The sequence below is a fragment of the Delphinus delphis genome, chromosome 16 (genome assembly GCF_949987515.2).
Source record: "Delphinus delphis chromosome 16, mDelDel1.2, whole genome shotgun sequence".
NCBI classification, from domain to species: Eukaryota; Metazoa; Chordata; class Mammalia; order Artiodactyla; family Delphinidae; genus Delphinus; species Delphinus delphis.
The window spans coordinates 15,040,175-15,062,949 of NC_082698.1; the positions used below are offsets into that span (position 1 = coordinate 15,040,175).

Genomic DNA, 22,775 nt, shown 5'->3' on the forward strand with positions numbered 1-22,775 from the left:
TTATCAGCAGTGATTATTTTAGAATAGTAAGATTACAGGTAATTTTTAATTTATCTGCATTTGCTAAATTTCCTATAGTAATCATGTATTCATTTTGAAATAAGAAAAGTAAGATTTTCTTAAAGCAAGTATATCACAGAATTTTTATAGTTCATAGTCCCTAATAAATATATATTTCCTTCCAAAAATATTGAGACTTAATGGAAAACAACTTCTTTAATAAAATATATTTTCCACAAGAGGGATATCTTTCTTAATTTTCTTTTCCTTAGTAAAAATACACTGAAGTGAAAGAAAAAATAATTACCTGTACACTGTCCTCCGTTGGTTGGATCTCCATAATAACCAGGCATGCAGTCTTGACACTGCTTTCCTGTGGTAAGATTTTTACACTGTTCGCACACGTTATTATTGATGCAAGTGCTATGTCCATTACACTGGCAAGCTAAGGAAAACAGTAAAAAAAAAAAAATTTTTAATATCTACATAACAGTATCAAGTATAACTGCCATCAGGACAAAGAATTTATTTTACAAATCTGAATGGCAGCAGAGTCCAACGGGCATTTCCCAAGTTTTTTATTAATGTGTGTCTCAAAATACTAATATAGGACATTATATACAATAAATTCTGTATTGAAATTTTGCATATGACCTGTAAAATGTAGGGGTTAGAAATTTAAGTGAAACATAAAAGTTGTAGCTAAGGGGGAAATATCTTTTAACATATTCCTTAAAGATTCATGTGACAATTATGTCTATTAACAGGAATAAATAAAAGACCTTTGACAAAGAATGCTAAAATGCATCTTAATTATATTTACATATAATAAAAAAGGATCAATATAGAAAATTGTGTGGTAATAAGTCCTTACTTCAAGAAAATACATTAGTTTAAAATTAGCAAACACAGCACTTTTAAATTACTTTGTATGAATGTTTATCTTCTTTGGGCAAGAAAACCTTCAAGGCCTAATTAAAATTCTATTCGAATGTGAACTAAACAAACAGATTTAAAGCATAAGATTTTTTTATGTCTTCTTAATATGAGGTCTAATATGTTTTCATATTAATATTACAATAGAATTTAAAATTTTCAGATGAGAGATAAAGTTCCTATATAAAAGCTCATGTTTAGTGTCTATTGGGGGCATTAATACTGACTTAGTTTGGTAACGTCTTGTGGAAACATCATAATCATTGTCACTTTCATAATCATTTTCATCATTATTACAACTCAGAGAGCATTTAATTGAGCTCTCTCTCGGTCAAGTCAAGAAAGCTAATGTTTAGTCGATTGCAGTTGTTTGTGGCTGGCATCTATATTCTGCTTGGTCAGTTTACATTTTGTATCAGTTTTTAAACTATTGTAAATACTACCCCATGGCTAGATAGTGAACCAAGTGGCATACATGAATTATATAATTTAAGCCTCACAAGAATTTTGTGTGGAAGGTACTATTTTTAGGGTTCTTTCTAAGATCAGGAGGCCTGGATTAAGCAACTACCCAAAGTCACACATTTAAAGAACGGCAGAAACAAATGCACAATCAGGATGTATGAATCAAAGACCAGACATTAAATCTCATACCTATTATACATAGAAAATTTGAAAGTAAGAGGGAAATCCCAAGAGACTAGCACAAGGTCATATGAGTTAACATCAAAGAGTAAAGAAAAAAAAAAAGTAAAAAACAAATACCTATATCTTACAGAAATTTTCAGAGGCATAACTATTGCAACATAGTATAGAAATGACATGCAGTCATCATGGAAAAATGTTGAGTAATCTTCCTCTTTATGAAACTGAGAAAATTACAATATAGTTTTCAAATTTTATATTACATTATGAAACAGCTAGGAGAAAATTTAATAACAAGAAAAATATTCATAATAAATTGAGTGAAATAAGGATTCAAACAAGATATTTAGAATGAACACAATTTTGTTTTTAAATGTATTAATATGCCCATGGAAAAGTTAATGATGGTTATCTTAGTTTAGTAAGATTTTTATGCATCATCAGTTTTCTACAATAAATTCATATTACTTTTATAATAAGGAAAAATAATGACAAGAACTTTAATTTTTTAACATTGTGCTTAAAATTTTAAGTTATTTTTTCATCAAAAATTTTATGTAAAACCACTAATTAATTCACTCAAGTAAAAACAAAATTTATTGAGTGCTCACTACATGTAAAGCATTATCTGAAAAAGTCAAAATAAGAGATGGGTTACTATAAGCATTTTTATGAAACCCTGGCTACACTTTTTCATCAGAAAAACAAATATCTTAACTTCTGAATAAAATGACTAAATTTACCAATCTCATCTAATATCCTCCTCATAGATTACCAGTGTAATAATAAAAAAACTTGCCAGCAACAACAAGAATTGGGGTATGATGACAACTAGTAAGTAAAACTAGAAAATAGTAACCTACTATACCTCTGGGAATTAAAAGAGGACTCCTGGCATAATGCCACTCAACTGTAACTTTCCTGAAAGCGACAAGTTCTAGGCAGTTCTGGGCCATGGTGCAACCAAGAAGCATATCAGCTGCTAGAATGAGATACAGGAAAGTCTAATGTTCCAAGTAATGAATATACCATACAGAAAGCTGGTATAATGTAGACCTAACTGCTGGCAAAATTTCCAGCAAGAAAAGGACAGTCATCGTTGCCGCTTATAACTAGTATGGCAGCAATGGCAAAGGATAAGGTATGTTATAGAAAGCACGACCCAGATGTAATAATGGCTGTATCAAACACAGGAAAAGGATATACTATAAAGCCTATGATGATGTTTTATTCTCCACTGCCATCAGGGGGTTGGATCAACAGGTAATGTAAGCTTGTATCTAATAGTTCTTCCAGGATACACTGTAACTTGAAAGGTTCTAATAACAACCTGGTTCTGGAACATGAATGAAACTAAACAGAAGTCATCCACACTGTTTTGTTTAAATTTAAAAACCAGCCCAGATGACTTCTCATCTATGTACACACAAACAGAAAAAGATGAAAATAAAACATAATGAAAAACACAGCACTTCATATGCAAATAAAGTACATCATTTTGAAAAATATGTGCTCTCTAAAACAGATGTAAAACATTGAAAAGTATCTGTTTGGCATTCTCAACAAAATTCAAAAAAATATATACACAGAAAATCAAGGCTAAAATTTACCCAAAACTTTTTTTCAAAACAGAGCCCTTTAGAAGAAAAGGGAATTATCATTGCTAAAAATAAAATAGGGATTCAAAACAAGAATGTGAAAGAGAAGTGTGAGCTAGTGACAGAACTTTACTATACATGGGGATAGACTAACAACAGCTAATAGGTATGGGTCAAAACCCAGCAGGGCCAGGAGATATAATCTCTGGCATACTCAAAATAGAGAGCTAAACTGAACCATATTTAAAATGCTTAAAGCCTTCAATTGTAGCCCCTATCTGTGAAAAAGGTACTAAAATACATCACAAGCCCAAAGAAGCAGAAAGGAACCTTAACGTGGGTAAGAATGTATGAAAGACAAAAGTCACTTGTGAGAACTTAAAGCCTATACTGATCATATGGGTTGGGTTGAAATTCACACTTCCCATATAGTAGAGAAACCCCAACATCAAACAATAGTGTTAAAACCTATTCTGTAAAAAAGAAAAGCCTCATGCAAAAGCAGACATAAATGGACCCTTGAAATACTTCTTCAACTCAGGTCACACAGAACAGAAACTGGAAAAACTTGATTCTGTAAACTGCAAGACAGTATTTTAGGCTTTGCAGACCATAAAATCTCTTCACAACTACCACTGCTGCCACTGCAGTACAAAAGTAACCATACACAATACACAAACAATTGATAACAGCTATAATCCAATAAAACTTTATTTACAAAAATAGGCAGTCAACCAGGTTTGGCCATCACACCTTCGTTTGCAAGCCTTTGATACCGAAATAAAAGACAATGAAAACAACAACAACACTTACTGAATTAAACCTCAAAATGAAAAATCACAAAGCATCATGAAGAAGAGTCAGGCAAAAGAGAGATAATAAAAATGAGAATTGACAACCCAAGAATTGGAGTAAAAGGACAATTAGAAAACAATAAAAATATTTAAAATAATAAAAGGCAGAAAAAATGAGAAAATTACGCTTAAAGAACTAAAGTTACATATGATGACAATGTCTCAACAAAAAGAGAGTATCAATAAAAACAGAGAAATTATAAAAAAGAACGAATGGAAATTATAAAGTAGAACAGTAAAATAACTGAAATGAGGGACCTCCCTGGCGGTTCAGTGGTTAAGACTCCACACTTCCACTGCAGGGTGCATGGATTTGATCCCTGGTCGGGAAACGAAGATCCCTCACGCTGCACAGTGCAGCCAAAAAATAGCCGGGGGGTGGGGGTGGATAAAATTCTACACATACTAACAGAAAAAAAATAAAAGCATTTAAAAAAACTGAAATGAAAAATACACTAGAGATTCAACAGTAAATTTGAACTGGCAGAAGAATTAGCAAATTTGAAGAAAGATCAGTAGAGACCATGGAAGCTGAAGTACAGAGAGACAACAGAATGAAGAAAAATAAACAGAGCCTCAGCTAAATGCAGGACACCATTAAGTACACCAACCTACGTGTAATGGGAGTGTTGGAAAGATAGGAGAGAAGAAAGAAGGCTAAAATTTATTTGAAGAAATAACTCCTGAAAAATCCCCAAATTTGATAAAAATGTTAATCTACACATCCAAGAAGCTTAACAAAATTTAAGTACAATAAACCTGAAGAGATCAATAAATACATTATACTAAAAGTGATAAAAGCCAAAAACAAGTAGGAAATCTTGAAAGCAGCAAGAGAAAATATGACTCCTCACCTAAAAAAATCCCAATAAGACTAATAACCGGCTTTTAATCAGGAAAAATGGGGGTCAGTAGCCAGTGGGATAATATATTCAAACTCCTGAAAATAAAACTGTCAACTAAAAATTTTCTATCCATCGAGACTGCTCTTCAAAAATTAAAGTGAAACATTCACAGATAAACAAAAATTGAGAGAATTCACTGTTAGCAGATGTGCCTTACAAGAAATACTAAAGGAAGCTCTTCAAGAAGAAAGCATGTGACACCAGATAGTAATTTAACTCCACAAAATATAACAAAGAGCACCAATAACAGAACTGTCATTATAAAAGACAGTAAATATACATCTTTTGTCTCCTTTCTTCTTTTACAAGATTTTTAAAGATTGTATTTTAAATGTTATAAATAATGGTATTGTTGGGCCTATAAAACATAAAACATAATGTATTCCCCAATAACACCACAGAGGAAGTGTATCGGAGAAAATCTATATCGGGCCAAGTATACGACATGGTATTACTAGATGGTAAACAAAGATCCACAGAAACAAAGAAAACCAAACATCGTTAATACAAAGATTAATATAACAAAAGCTATAAGTACATACTATCCTCCTTTCTTTCCTCAGCTTCTTTAAAAGACATAAAACTATATAAATAATAACTATAAAAATGGACTGCTGGGTTTGCAACACATACAGATGTAATACATATAACAATACCACAAAAAGGGAAGAAAGAGACTAGACCTATATGAGTAACATTATTTCATCTCACTGGAATTAAGTTAGTATAAATCTGAAGCGTATTTTAATAAGATAAGCTATATATGGTAAACCCTGGAGTAACCACTAAGAAAATAACTCATGGACTTCCCTGGTGGCACAGTGGTTAAGAATCCGCCTGCCAATGCAGGGGACATGGGTTTGAGCCCTGGCCGGGAAGATCCCACATGCCACGGAGCAACTAAGCCCATGCACCACAACTACTGAGTCTGCGCTCTACAACCTGTGAGCCACCACTGCTGAGCCCGAGTGCCACAACTACTGAAGCCCACGCACCTAGAGCCCATGCTCTGCAACAAGAGAAGCCACCATAATGAGAAGCCCGCACACCACAACAAAGAGTAGCCCCCGCTTGCCGCAACTAGAGAAAGCCCACACACAGCAATGAAGACCCAATGCAGCCAAAATATAAATAAATTTATTTTAAAAAAGAAAGAAAATAACTCATAAAATATAATGAAAAATCATTAAAAATTAAAATGTTATAATAGAAAATATTCACTTACTGCAAAAAAATAAACAAATGAAGAGTGGAAGAACAGAAAATTCATGATATACAGGGGAAAAAATAAAATAACTCACATAAATCCAACTGCATCAAAAATAACATTAAATATGAATAGATCAAATGATTTAATCAAAAGGCAGAAAAGACAGACCAGATAAAAGACAAAGATCTAACTATGTACCCTTCATAGGAGACACACCTATATACACAAAGAGATTGAAAGTGAATGGATGAAAAAAGATATAGCATACAAACAGCAACCACAAGGAAGATGGAATGGCTATAGAAATATCAGACTTTTAAAATGTTACTGAAGATGAAGAGGGATATTTTATAATGATAAAAAGGACAATCCATCGATAAGATATAAAAATTGTAAACATACATGCATCTAACAGAGCCTCAAACTACATGAAGCAAACACCGATAGAAATTAAAACAGAAATAAAGAACTCAACAGAAATAGTTGGAGACGTCAGTACCTCACTTTCAATAATGAATCAAACAACTAGGCAGATGATTTGCAAGGGATTAGAAGACTTGGACAACACTATAAACCAACTGGACCAAACAGACATAAACAGAAAAATCCACATAACAGCAGCAGAATATACATTCTTCTTAAGTGCACATAAAAAACTCTTCAGGATAGACCATATACTAGGTCATAAAACAAACCTCAATAAATGTAAAAGGACTGAAGTCATATAAAGTATGTTCTCTAACCACAATTGAATAAAATTAGAAATCAGTAACAGAAAATTTGGGAAAATCACAAATTGTGGAAATTAAGCAACACATTCCTAAATAACCAATGGATCAAAAAACAAATCATAGGAAAATTAAAAATTACTTTCAGGTATATTAAAATAAAGCATAATATACCAAAACTTACAGGATGCAGCAAAACACTGCTCAGAAAAAAAAATTATGGCTGTAAAAGCCTACATTAAAAAAGAGAAAAGGTCTCATATCAACCAACTTTGTACCTTAATAAAGTAAAAAATTAATAGAAAACTAAACTCAAAGCAAGCAGAAGAAAGGAAATAATGAAGATTAGAGTGAAAATAAATAAAATGCAGAGTAGGAAAACAATAAAGAAAATCAATAAAGCCAAATACAAACTGTTCTTTGTAATGCGCAACAAAATCAACAAAGCTTTAGCTAGGCTAACAAAGAAATATACGAAGATACAAATTATTAAAATCAGGAATAGAAGATGAGACATACGACTGACAAAGACTGGGGAAAAGGACTATAGGGAAATACTATAAACAACTGGATGCCAATAAATTAGATAACCTAGATGATAGGGGAGATTCTTAGAAAGATACTAACTACCAAGACTTACTAGAGGAGAAACAGAAAATAGGCACAGGCTTTAACAATAAAAAGATTGAGTTAGTAATCAACAAAGTGCCAGAAAAGTATAGCCCCAGATCAACTGGCTTAATTCATGAATTCTACCAAACAGTTAAGGAGAATTAACAATTATTCACAAATATTTCCAAAACACAGAAGCAAAGGTAAGACTTCCTAACTCATTCTATGAGGCCAGTATTAACCTAATACAAAGACAAGACAAACTTATCACAAGAAAAGATGATGCCAGACCAATACCTCTTATGATTGTAACTGCAAAACTTCTCAACAAAATACTAGCAAACTGGATCCACTAGAATATAAAAGGATTATACATCATGACTAAGTTGCATTTACCCCAGGAATGCAAGATTATTTAAATATATGAAAATCAATCAATACAACATACTATTAGAGAAATAAAGTGGGGTGGGGGTGGATCACAACATCATCTCAATAGATGGAAAATACTCAACGAACTAGAATAGCAGGGAATTATCTTAACCTGATAAAGGGCATATATAAAAACTTCATAGATAACATCATATTTAATGGTAAAAGACTGTAAGTTTTCTTTTTAAGGTCAGGAACAAGACAAAACTGTCCTTACTTGTCACTTCTATTCAGTACTGTACTGGAGGTTCTGGACAGGGCAATTAAGCAAGAAAAAAAAATGAAAGGTAACCAGATTGAAAAAGAAGAAAACTAACTTTACTTTCAGATGACATAATCTTCCATACAGAAAACTAAGAAATCCAAAAATATTATTTAATCTAATAATTGTCTTCAACAATGCTACAGATCAATTGTAGAAAAATCTGTTTTATTGTATTTTTATACACTTCCAAACTGAAAAGTTTGAGAGTGAAATTAAGAAAACAATACCAAATACAATAGCATCAGAAAGAATAAAACATTTAACAATACATTTAACCAAAGAAATGCAAGATTTGTACATTGAAAACTACAAAACATTATTAAAAGGAATTAATGAAAAGGCATCTGTATTCATGGATGGGAAGACTTAATATTAAGATAGAAATTCATCCCAACTGATCTGCAAATTCAATGCCATCAAATTCTAAAAGACTTTTTTTATAGGAATAGACAAGCACATCCTAAAATTCATGTTTAGAAACAGAGGGCTCAGATTAGGCAAAACAATCTTGATAAAGAAAAACAGAGTTGGAGTACTGACAATTCCCAATTTCAAAACCTACTTCAAAGTTACAGTAATCAAACCACGTGCCATTGTCATAAGGACAGACATATAGACCATAGAATAGAATTAGGTCTAGAAATAATACCATACATCTATGGTCAATTGATATTCAACAAGGGTGTCAAGAAGTTTAACTGGGGAAATAGTCTTTTCAACAAATGGTGCCAGGATAGCTTGATATTCACATGCAGAAGGATAAGTCTGGACCCATACTTCACACCATATATAAAAATTAACTAAAAAAGGATCAAAAACCTAAAGGTAAGAGCTAAAATTACAAAAATGTTCGAAGAATATATAGATGTAAATCCTCATGACTTTGGATTAGGCGACAGTTTCTTATATATGACACCTAAAGCTTAAGCAACTAACAGAAAAAAAAGATATACTGGACATTATCAAAAAAATGCTGTGCCTTGGGCTTCCCTGGTGGCGCAGTGGTTGAGAGTCCACCTGCCGATGCAGTGGACATGGGTTCGTGCCCCGGTCCGGGAAGATCCCACATGCCGCGGAGCAGCTGGGCCCATGAGCCATAGCCGCTGAGCCTGCGCGTCCGGAGCCTGTGCTCCGCAACGGGAGAGGCCACAACAGTGAGAGGCCCGTGTACAGCAAAAAAAAAAAATCCTGTGCCTCAAATGACACCGTCAAGAAAGTGAAGAGACAACCCACAGAACAGTGGAAAATATTTGAGAATCATATGTCTGATAAGGATCTCATACCCAGAACACATAAATAACTCTTACAATTCTACCATTTAAAAAAAAAACCTCAATTTAAAAGTGGGTAAATGGGGCTTCCCTGGTGGCGCAGTGGTTGAGAGCCCGCCTGCCGATGCAGGGGACACGGGTTTGTGCCCCAGTCCGGGAAGATCCCACATGCCGCGGAGCGGCTAGGCCCGTGAGCCATGGCCGCTGAGCCTGCATGTCCAGAGCCTGTGCTCCGCAACGGGAGAGGCCACAACAGTGAGAGGCCCATGTACCGCAAAAAAACAAAAAAAGTGGGCAAATGATTTGAATAGACATTTTCCATAGAAAGTATATGAGTAGCTAATAAGCACATGAAAAGAACACCATAAGTCATAAGGGAAATGCAAAACAAAACCACAGAGAGCTACCACTTCACATCAACTAGGAGGATAATAAAGAAAATGATTTATTAACCCATATTGGTGAGGAGAGTAATTAGAATACACTGCTGGTAGAAATGTAAAATAGTACAGTAGCTCTGGAAGAAGTCTAGCAATTCCTTAAAAGGTTAAATATACATTTATCATATGACTAAAAAATCAACTCCTAGATACATACCAAAGAGAAATTAAAACATGTTTACACAAAAACATATACAAATGTTCATAGCAGCACTATTCATAATAGCAAAAGAGTGGAAATAAGCTGAAGACCCATCAACGGATGAGTGTGAATATGTGGTATGCCATTTAATATTATTCAGCCATAAAAAGAAGTAAAGGACTGATATATGCTACAATATGGATGAACCTTAAAAACGTATGCTAAGTAAAAGAAGTCAGACACTAAAAGACACATTATATGACTGCATTTAAATGAAATGTCCAGAATAGACAAATACACAGAGAAAGAAAGTAGACTAGTGGTTTTCAGGTGTTAGAGGGAAGGATGTACAGGTAGTGACTGTTAAAGGGTATGGAATTGTGTCTTGGGGTAATTAAAGTGTTCTGGAATTATATGATGGTAATAGTTGCACACCTACTGACTATACTAGAAACCACTGAACTGTACACTTTAAAACGAAGGATTTTATGTCATACGAGTTATACATCAATAAACAAAGTAGTTAGAACTAATTAGATGAGCTGAAAAATAATTTACACAAATTCTTCACATCTCTGTATGTACAAAATTCATAATATTACTTGATCCTTGCTCTCATCAAAAAAGTACAATTTTTTCCCACCATTTGAACATGCATTGGCATGAAGACTGTTTCAGAACAGTGGAATTCAGAAGTAATGGTATGGAAATTTTGAGCCTACGCCTCAAGAGCCATATATACTCTGCTCTCTCCTTCTTCGAATTCTATTCTAAACATATATGTACAGCATCCCAGTCTACACCACCAGAGGATGATAGGCCAAATACAGCAGAGAACAATCATTTGCAGCCTGAGGACCCCTAGATCAAGCAATCAGCTCAAACCACCAGACGTGTGAGTAAAGAATTCTGAGATCATCCAAAACCAGTCAAGCTGCCAGATAAATGGAGCCACAAGAGAAAAATCAGGAGAGACTGGTAGAAGAACTGCCTAGAAGAATTCAGCAAAATAGATGATGCAGAATCATGTGTAAAACTGTTTTAATACAGTGAACCTCGCGTGCTATGTTAAATAACAATGACTAATTAAAAAATAGGTTTAAGAGAAAACTAGAAACATCTAAAGGAAGAATTAATGAATCAAAATATAGATCAGAGGAGGTGCAAGGATATAAAATACAGACAAGACAATAAGAAAACTTAGGAACATGGTGAAAAAGCCTAACATAAGTGAATCAAACTTTTAGAAATACAGACTAGAGTGACACAATGGGACAGATGCAATATTTGAAGAGATAATGGCAGAAAATTTTACAAACATGATGAAGAACACATGTCACAATTAAAAAAAGAAAGATGATACTTAGGTACATCACACTAAAATTGCTGACATCCAAAAACTAAGGAAAAAATATATTTTAAAAGGTCAGAGGGAAGAAAAAGACATATTTCTTTCAAAGGAGAAACAATAAAACTGACAGAGGAATTCTGAAGAGAAAGTAGAAGCCAGAGGAAAAGGAAATTACATCTTCAAATTATTGAAAAAATATATCTGTCAACTTAGAATGCTATTACCAGTAAAAATATCCTTCAAATATGAGGACACACACATACACAATAAAAATTTTTTCAGATGTATAAAAGCTAATTTATAGCCCAACTGAGAAACACACTACTTTAAAATGTTACATAAAGTTCATCAAGCTAAAGAAATGTTATAGCAAAAGGAAATTCAGATCAATAGGGAAAAATGAAGATCACAGAAAATGGTCAATACATGGGTAAATAGAAAGATTTTTTTTATTATTATGATTTTTTATAAGAAAATTGTCTTTTTAAAGTAAAAAAAATAATGTGATGTGTGGTTAATAACATATATAGAAGTAAAATATATGGCAGTAATCACACAAAGGACAGGAAAAGAGCAAATGGAATTACACTTTTGTAATATTCTTACCTTATACATGAAGTAGTATAATATTGATTCAAGGTAGACTGTGATAAGATAAAGATGACTATTACAATCACTACAGCAGTCACTAAAAAAAACACAAAAGAGGTATAGCTAAAATTCCAATAAAAGTGATAAAAGTGGACTTTAAAAACACTCAATTAATCTAAAAAAAGGCAAAAGGAGGAACAAACAACAGAGAAAAAAATAAAGGAAATTTTAAAATTGATACCATGATGGTAGGACTAAATTCAATATTACCAATATTATATTAAATCTAAATTGACTAAACAATTTGATAAAAGACAGATTATCAGAATAGATTTTAAAAACACATCAACAACAACAATAAAAAACAAGACATTAATGCTGCTTACAAGAGATTCACTGTAAATAAAAACACATAGACAGAAGATTTCCACTTCTGCCCATGAAGGTTTAACTGCTGTGAGAACTGACCTCTAGTGTAAACATAGGAAAACTGAACAAAATATATGAAACAACTACTTTCAAGTATAACAGGCAGTTCAGGAATGGCATCCCTGAGAAAAAGACGACAAAATATGACTGCCCTGGCTTGCTATCTGGAGGCAGATTTGAGGATAAAGCCCAGGGAGGAAAACCCAAACCCTCATTTAGTTGAGGAAACAAAGAGCAAAGTTCAGGGAGGCCATGGTGGTTAGGCTTTGTGGGGCAAAATACTAGAGAAGAGAGAGTTGCACACAGCAATCTATAGACAGGTCCCCTTGAATCTTTGGTTAAATAATAAATTGAACACAGTGTGAAACTCTATGAAGCTGGAGAAAGAACCATCAGAAAAAAGTAAGTAAAACAATGTCAGGAACTCACGTAGGACTAGAAATAGCTTATACTCCCAAGAGTCAACGTGGAGAGACCTCTTAATACAAAGAGCACTGTATGCAGAACACAGAAAGGCACTGTCTTAGTAGTGGAAATAAATTAGCACTGAACTTAGGGCTGCTATGTACAGGCCATGACAAATATTAAAAACAATTTTTGAAGTAACACCACTGAATGCCAGAATAAAGTCCAACACACTTAAACAAATAGAACAAAACTGAATAAGCTAGAAAAAAAATCACAATGTCCAGGATAATACCACCAAAAATAACCAACCTGGAAATTCTGATTCATAATCAGTTAAAAAAAAAAAAAAATATATATATATATATATATATACACACGCCAATAGAAACAGAGAAAGAAATGGCATACCAATTGGGATGAGTAGAGAAGGATTTTTAAAACAGCTATTAAAAGTATGCTCCATATACTCGAGAATACAGAGTAAAATATCAACATAAGAAGGAGAGAAATGGAAAATATAAAAATGACTAAAATTCAATTTCTAAGATGAAAAAATATATACAAAATTTAAAGTAAATTTAATAAGGAAAAAACCGTCTTTTCAACAAATGGTGCTTATAGACATGAACAAAAGAATTAAGCTGGATCCCTATCTCACACCACACACAAAAATTAACTCAAAACAGATCAAAGACCTAAACATAAGAGCTAAAACTACTAAAGCCTGAAGAGAAAACATAGGTGAAAACCTTTGGGATCTTTTATTATACATGATTTCACAGGCATGAAACCAACAGCACAAGAAAGAATAGAAAAAATAGATAAAACATGAAAATTTAAAACTTTGGTGGGGACTTCCCTGATGGCACAGTGGTTAAGAATCCACCTGCCAGTGCAGGGGACACGGGTTCAATCCCTAGTCCAGGAAGGTCCCACATGCTGCAGAGCAACTAAGCCCATGTGCCACAACTAGTGAGCCTGCACTCTAGAGTCTGCGAGCCACAACTACTGAGCCCGCATGCCACAACTACTGAAGCCCGCACGCCTAGACCCCATGCTCCGCAACAAGAGAAGCCACCGCAATGAGAAGCCTGCGCACTGCAACGAAGAGTAGCCCCTGCTCGACGCAACTAGAGAGAGCCTGCGCACAGCAATGAAGACCCAACACAGCCAAAAATAAATAAATAAATTTATTTTAAAAAAAAAAACTTTTGTGCTTCAAAGGGCACTATCAAGAAAGTGAAAGACAACCCACAGAATGGGTGAAAATAATTGCAAATCAATCTTTAGTAAGGGATATATTCAGAATATATAAAGAACACTCACAGTTCAATAATAAAAAGACAAATACCCCAATTAAACAATGTGCAAAGAATCCAATAGACATTTCTCAAAAGAAGAAATACTAATAGCTAATAAACACATGAAAAGATGTTCAACATCATTAGCCACCAAATGACTGCAAATCAAAACCACAATGAGATACTACTTCACACCCACAAGGATGACTACAATCAAAACGATGTGAATGGAATATTACTAAGCGATAAAAAGAAACAAAATTGAGTTACTTGTAGTGAGGTGGATGGACCTTGAGTCTGTCACAGAGAGTGAAGTAAATCAGAAAGAAAAAAATAAATACAGTATGCTAACGCATATATATGGAATCTAAAAACAAACAAACAAACAATGGTGCTGATGAACCTAGTTGCAAGGCAGGAATAAAGATGTAGACATAGAGAATGGACTTGAGGACATGCAGTGGGAGCGGGAAGCTGGGGCAAAGTGAGAGTAGCATCGACATATATACACAACCGAAAGTAAAATAGTTAGCTAGTGGGAAGCAGCCGCATAGCACAGGGAGATCAGCTCCGTGCTTTGTGAGGACCCATAAGGAGGGTGGGAGGGAGGCTCAAGAGGGAGGGGATATGGGGATGTGTGTATGCATATGGCTGATTCACTTTGTTGTGCAACAGAAACTAACACAGTATTGTGAAGCAATTATACTCCAATAAAGATCTATTAAAAAAAAAAAGATGTGAAATAAGCAATGTTGGCAAGGATGTAGAGTAACTGTAACCCTCATGCACTGCTGGTGGAAATGTAAAATAACACAGCAGCTTTGAAACAGTCAGGCAGTTCCTCAAAAGGTTAAACATGGTTACTATATGACCTAGGTATTCCATTTCCAAGGTAATGAAAATATGTCCACACATAAACTTGTACATGAATATTCATAGATGCATTATTTTAAAAACGAAAAATTAGAAACACTCAAATGTTCATCAAATGATGAATGAATAAACAAAATGTAGTATAGTCATACAATGGAATATTATTTGGTAATAAAAAGAAATGAAGCACTGCTATATGCCACAACATGGATAAACCTTGAAAACACTGTGGTGTGAAAGAAGCCAGTAAAAGAAGACTACAGTTATATGACTCAATTTAGATAGAATGTTCAGGATGTGTAAATCCATAGCTGACCAGGGTGGGGGGTGGTTAAACAGGCCATGACTGCTAATAAGTACAAGGTTTCTTTGAAAGATGATAAAAGTGTTTTTAAACTGACTGTAGTGATGGTTGTATAACTCTGAATATACTAAAAACCACTGAGTTATACACTATAAATGGGTAAACTGTATGGTATGATGGTTAGTCTTATGTGTTGATGAAGCTGGGTTATAGTACCTCAGGTATTTAATCAAACACTAATGACCTCCTCCTGAGTGTGGTAGGGACCTGAACATATGATGGGATAGTCATTCTGATGATTAGGTTGTTACATGGCACACTTGGCTTTGAGAAAGGGACATCATCCTGGATGGACTCAGTCAGATGATCCCTTAAAAGGCATTAGTCTCTACTTGAAGGAGATTCAAAGTGTAAGTGATCCCATTTCAGTTGTCGAGACTCTACAATGCGAGTTCTGGAGACGGAAGGGGGATGAGGGAGAGAACGTGAGCATTCTTTCAGAGCCGAAGTGGTCACTGGCTGACAGCCAACTAGAAAACAGTCACCTCAGCCCTACAATTCCAAGGCACTGAATTGTGCCAACATGTGAATGAGCTTGGAAGCAGATTCTTTTCTAGAGGGCTGGTCAAGTATTTTGTAAAATGTCCTTCAATGTCGTTTTGTCTGATGTTTTCTGATGACTAAACCAGGTTATAGATTTGGGGGAAGAATACCACAGAAGTGAGGTGCCCTTCTCACCACATCATATCAGGGGGTATGTGATATTAACATGACTTATTACTGGTGTTGTTAACCTTGATCACTTGTTTATGGTGATGTCGCCTTACATCCTCCACTGTAAAGTTACAGTTTTTCCACATCTACACTCTATTCACTAGGAGTCACCATGTCCAACTCACACTCAAGGGGAGAGAAATTAAGCTCCACTTCCTAGGGGAATGAGTGTCAAGGTACTTGTGGACATACGTTCAAACCACCACAGTAATTAATAAATATTTTTGAGGAAGATATTTGGAAGCTACACAAATATATTTTTTCTCCTTAAAGTTTCACCCACTAATTTGAACATTCTTAAGAAGACTATTCTTACTGCACTTATTACTGTGGGGTTCTAACAGCAATTTTTTATTTCCCTCATTCATTCTACATTTATTATTTGGAATTTTCTGTAAGGAATATTTATCCATTCTCACCCATTTATTATCTATTCAGTCACTTAAATCACATGGATATGTATTCTGTTCTTTGGGTTACAATCCAACACAATCATTATTTTTTGCCCAGATTGACCCATTAAGAACTCTTTCTGGTTGGCTGTGTCCCTTTGACATGCTCCCATCCTCCTTTATTTTGTTTTGAGCACTTTCTTACTTTCTGGCATTAAACAATACTTCAGGTTCACCTTGTGTTCTCCCTGCCCCAGCCCTAGAACCAGCCATTACTCCAGAGAGCCCTGGTTCCTTTCATTGGAAAATGGTATTTAGAAACCAGGATTGTGGGCACTGAATGTGCTCATTGCTACTGGGGCATCATGGCTTCCAGGCCCTCTTGGAGAACTGAGCTAGAAAATATATGTATATATACCTCTGCGTATATATATTAAATATTAAAATAAACTTGAATTCATGCTTATACTCTAAACCAATACCAGGATTCTTTTTTCTTTTCTTTTCTTTTCTTTTTCTTTTGGCCATGCCGCACGGCATGTGGCATCTTAGTTCCCCAACCAGGGATCGAATCCATGGCCCCTGCAGTGGAAGCTCGGAGTCCTAACCACTGGACCGCCAGGGAATTCCCCACAGGGTTCCTTATAGTCTTTACTCTTCGCATGTTTTTTTAATAGACCTTCATTGGAGTATAATTGTTTCACAATACTCTGTTAGTTTCTGTTGCACAACAAAGTGAATCAGCCATATGCATACACATGTCCCCATATCCCCTCCCTCTTGAGCCTCCCTCGCATCCTCCTTATGGGTCATCACAAAGCACGGAGCTGATCTCCCTGTGCTATGCTGCTGTTTCCCACTAGCTAACTATTTTACATTCGGTAGTGTATATATGTCAATGCTACTCTCACTTTGCCCCAACTTCCCCCTCCCACCCCGTGTCCTCAAGTCCATTCTCTATGTCTATGTCTTTCTGTGACGGTGGGAAACCTGGCTCACATTAAACACAATTAATTTATATATTTGTCCAAACCTACTAAACATATAAAGTATTGTTAGAACTGTTAATCTGTACTATGTGAGAAACAAATTTACCAATCAGAATATAATGTTTATGTAGGTTTTTTTCTTTAGTTTTACAGTATCCAGCCAAAACGCTGTTTTCCAAGGTTACTTAGGTCAGCTCATTATTTTGATGAGGTTATGGCATTTGTAATACAGTTAAATTTATTTCTCACAGTTTGCATTCCCTTATGGGATCCCCTGACATGCTGGTTGACTTTTTTTTTTAATTTGCCGTCAGGAAAGTTCTTTCTTTGTGGTATACAGTATGGTTTGACAAATGCATAGAGTCATTATGAACCACCACAGTGTCATAAAGAAGAGTTCCACAGCACAAAAAATTCCATTATGAGGTCCCCTTGAAGGCAATCCCTACCTTTACTACTTCTGGCAAATAACTGATCTCTTTTCCATCTCCATAGCGCAATATGTAGCCTTTTGGTCTGGCTTCTTTCACTAAGTAAAAGGTATTTAAGATTCAGCCATGTTGTATGAATCAATAGTTTGTCCCTCTTCTTGGTTTTCATATATTCCAAAGTTTATGTAGAAGTACCACATTTCCTTAGTCCATCTGGTTTCAGTGCAACACACTGTCAGCGCCGCACCTACAGCAAGTTCTGCAGTATCTCCCCACTTTTTTGCCTCAGAATGTTCACTGGTATCATGATAAGCTATTAATCAGACATGCTGGCACAGCTCAGAAGTACAATACCCCCAGAGGCATCACTCAACCATCAATGGAAGAGAGTTAGTGGATAAATTCCCCACCCCCACCCCCAGTCCCTGAGGGTTAACTCTGAGAAGCATTCTGCATAGTTCTTCATAGGTCCCTAGTGTGTCTGAGCTCAAATTTCCCAGTATAGTAGTCAGCCTAATAATGTACATATTATTGGTTTTTCTCCCACCTTTGAAACTCTCTGTTCCCTCAATTGTGCTTCCTAGGTTCATCTCGTAAATAAACTATCTCACCCAAGTCTTTGTGTCTTCTGGAACACTCTTTCCCCAGACAGCCGCATGATTCACTCCCTCATCTACTTGAGGTGTTTATTAACCATTACTTCTAAGTGAGATCTTCTCTTACCAGTCTTTTAAATTGCAAGCTTTATCCCCCTTCCTTGCTTTATTTAATAGCACTTATCACCACCTAACTTCATACACATATATGTGTGTGTAATTAATTTTATTAATTTCAACTCGAATACAGGCTCGATTAATGCAGTGATTTTAGTCTACTTTTGTTCATTGTTATGTCTCTAGCACGTAAAACACTCTTTGCACATAGTAGGCACTCAATAAAAATATACTGAATAAATTAATTTTTCAAGAAGGTTGATTTTATTCCATATAAGAACAGACTCCCTATTTTAAAAACTCTAAAAACTTTACTGACCTTCAAAATTGAATGGTACCAAATACCAAGGGTCAAATAACCCTATCATGGATATTATACAAAATATTCCCATACTTAGCCTGACTGGATCCTCTGAGCTGCCTTTGAATTCTAAGATAGTATAATATTATAAACAATAAAAGATTATACTACAGTACAGAAATTTGGTATGAAACCAATATTTTTTTTCCTTTTAACAGTTCACATGAAACCAAATCTAACAATTATGTACCATGCATCTGGTCAGCCTGTTTAATGATTCCAAACATAATACCACCTATAAAAAACATGGATATAGGAAAGAATTTTTTTAATCCTTTAAATTTGAGTCTTATTTTCATTGTTTTTTTTTTCTAAATCTTTATTATAAGAAAGGAAAGTAATTCTTGGTGTCCTTGTGCAGAAGCTAAAATTGCTTTCATCACATTTTTATTACCTGGACACTGGATAAAGGACCACTCATAGTTCTTCTCTTTAGGACAAACACTGGTGTCAAGAACCATCTCATTATTTTGCATTCCAACAAGCTTCATTGGTCCCCGGGAAGACCCTTCAATGCAGTGTCCTCTTCCTGTATTACTAGGATCGTTGCACCAGCCACAACCAGGCTGCTCCAAACATTGTCCACAGGTTCTCAATCCAGAACAATTTTGAGCTGCATGGCAGGAACATCATTAACAAGTATGTTATACGACTTTATATTCAAATAGAATTGCAAGCTAATGGAAAAATAAATATGATCTGAAAAACAGTAAAAAGTCATCTATAGTTAATGTAAACATTTTATGTAATAAAATTACATTATGTAATTTTACATATTACATTACATATTACATTACATACATACATTTTACATATTACATTATGTAATTACATTATGTAATTTTACATATTACATAATTACATTATGTAATAATGTAATAATTTAGAGACAGTATAATAATAAGAGACAGTAATTACTTCAAAAGCAAATAAAACATACATTATGAACAAAGAGGAGATGAATGGACTGACTTGAGGGTGAATAAAGGTGTGGTACCATGACAGGGAGAAAAACGAAGTCAGCATTTTAAACACTCCTGAGAACTTTGCCAGTATTAAGACCTTTCAGGAACTGATCCTGGGGCCTACAGACAACATTGTCTGTGATATAGAGCAATGTTAGTTGTTCTTGTTGTGCCTAGGGAGGGCCTTCAAGGAAAAAATCTGCATCTTCCTGTGAATGTCCAGTGTAAGTCATGCTTACCCACTCCCTGGGATAGCTGAACCCAGCTGGACTGCCTCTCAGGGACAATGGTCTTCCCAAGGGTCCAAGATACTAGCATTTGCCGGCCATGGGATGTTTAACAGCAACCTCACTCAAAGAGCCAAACTGAATGGGAATATGGAAACTGGATACTCTGCCTCAGCAGGCAACCAGCAGGACAGGCTCTCTCTGACTTTCAGGGCTGCAGAATACCACCTCAAGAATCACTCACTGAAGCTCAACCTTTTTTTGCTTAACTGATGTATAGACTATGAGCCTCAACTAAGCCTGCGAATACTGTGATGTCTTTTCCAAGGATGAATATATACAGTCTGCCATAATAGTCATAATAGCTGCTATGTGATGTTTCAGATTTTTAATTCACAATCATAGTACCTTATATCAGGCTGAGACTTTTTAAAATTAGTTTCACTGATGTTTTGCTAGCAAAGGTACACTTTGTCTTGGGACTTATTTATCCATATAAGATAGTGCATAGGTACAAAGTACCATGAATGATGCCTTCTCATGGCATGCTAGAAAAACCTCAGCGGAAAAAAAAAACGGTAGACTTCTGGCGGTCTCAATTTCATTTTTGTCGTGGTAATAACTTAACTGCCACTCAGTGTTTTAATGTTACTGGAAACAGAAATGTTCCTCAGAAAGCTGCGAATAAGAATAGTGCAAGCTTCTCAGTGAACATCAGGAACTCAATATAGTAGGCTGTGCAGGGATAATACAATACTGGTTTAAAGAATTCATCAATTGCAGTATAATTTGTTGTTATGAATTTTTTCAGTGCTGAGCATTTCACAGACTGGATGTAAGAAAGTGAAGAATGAGTACCATCTCCTATATTTCCTTAATAATAAATTTAAAAGGAAGAATATTCTTTGCATCACTGAACACAAGTCAATGTTAACCCTGTAGATAACTAATTCAGTGACATGAACATACTTCTTTTTGAAATTTTTTAAGCAGTAAATGGTGTTAAACGGCACTTCATTTAAAATACCCTTAGATAACTGAACATTTTATATATTACCATACTCCTCCCTAGACTTTTTGCTGTGAAATATTTCTCTTTTATCTGCGATTGTAGCTAGCCCACAGTATCACTGACTAGATTATTCTAATTGTCTTCAAAACTATATTGGGTTGCTATGAAATCAATGGGGAACAATGTAAAATATCAAATTAGGTATGCTATCTTGACATTCTAATTTACTATCATATGATGAATTGAAGTAAATCTTTACTAGGTCGCACCCGAAGTAAATCTAGGCTTTATATTTATAGTCTATAGATAACTCCTAGGAAAATAAAATTTATTTTAGGATTACCTTTTTAAGGAAAGATAACCAATCAAATGTCTTGAAGAAGCATAATGTACAATTAAACCTAAACTATTTTCAAACACAACATACCTGTTATTGCTTTTCAAACAACTGGGTAAATCTTAGATGAAAGAATCCTGCCTTTCTTACACTGACTGAATGACAAACTATTAATGGTGTCTTTATCTATTAGACTTTAGGCTTTAATAATGAATTACAAAATGTCATCTTCAGAGCAACGTTCTATTCTCTTATGTTTTATTTTAGGTATGAAACTATTACAAAAGGAAATGTTGGTTTAGTTATTACTCAAGAGTGGAGAGTTGGGCTTCCCTGGTGGCGCAGTGATTGAGAGTCCGCCTGCCGATGCAGGGGTTGCGGGTTTGTGCCCTGGTCCCACATGCCGCGGAGCGGCTGGGCCCGTGAGCCATGGCCGCTGAGCCTGCGCGTCCGGAGCCTGTGCTCTGCAACGGGAGAGGCCACAACAGCAAGAGGCCCGCGTACAGAAAAAAAAAAAAAAAAAAAAAAAGTGGAGAGCAACATGCATTGCTGAAAAATTAACAGAATATTCATTCTTTAGTTTGTAACGGAGACTAAAAATCTGAGACTCTAATGTTTTTTCTTTTCTTACGGAAAACAATAATATAGGAAAGCTTTTGTAGGCTGTGCTATTTTGAGTAAGTTATGGCTAGTCTGAAGACTATGTATGAGCTATAAGTAATTAGAGCAATTATTTTTATTTTATTTTATTTATTTATCTTTGGCTCTTTGAAAGATTAATTCTAACAGGTCCTCGCAGTGAATATCAAAGAAAAACCCCTTTGTGATTCCAGCATGGGAGGGGAAAAGGAACAATTTTGAGATATGCCAGAGCACTGTTTTTCTTACCAAGGCCTGGAGAAACAATTTAACAGAGCCTAAACTACTGGGGTTTTACCAGAGCCTAACTGACCTGGCTAAAGGGAAATAACCAACTCTAACCTGCTCTAGTCTTTCATGTGGGGGGAAGAGAAATATACAACTCCAGCTCCCTCCAATCATGCTGTACCACCTAAGAGTGGAAAAAAAGACTGAGTACCACTAGTGAAGTGAAGTTCACAGAACAGTATGGGGCACAGGCTCACCAAAAGAATGAGACCTAATCACAGGACTGTAGAATACTCCCCCTCCCACACAACCTACTACTACATTACTAAAAGCCTATTTACAGTAGTTTCTTTCAATGTTTGTTGTTTAAAAACATGGAAAAGAATTAAACGTTAATAGAGAAGGAGTTTGT

The 22,775-nt window shown here is 35.1% G+C and overlaps 1 protein-coding gene across 1 annotated transcript in view; it reads right to left on the reverse strand.

Annotated features, from left to right (window-relative positions):
* ATRNL1 (attractin like 1) overlaps nucleotides 1–22,775 on the reverse strand; it is a 672,454-nt gene that overhangs the window by 487,806 nt on the left and 161,873 nt on the right. The window contains exons 18-19 of the mRNA XM_060034012.1: nucleotides 19,350–19,568; nucleotides 308–445 (exon numbers count right to left, since the gene is read on the reverse strand). Of these exons, the coding sequence (XP_059889995.1) occupies nucleotides 308–445; nucleotides 19,350–19,568 (357 nt within the window). The remainder of the gene's footprint in view (nucleotides 1–307; nucleotides 446–19,349; nucleotides 19,569–22,775) is intronic.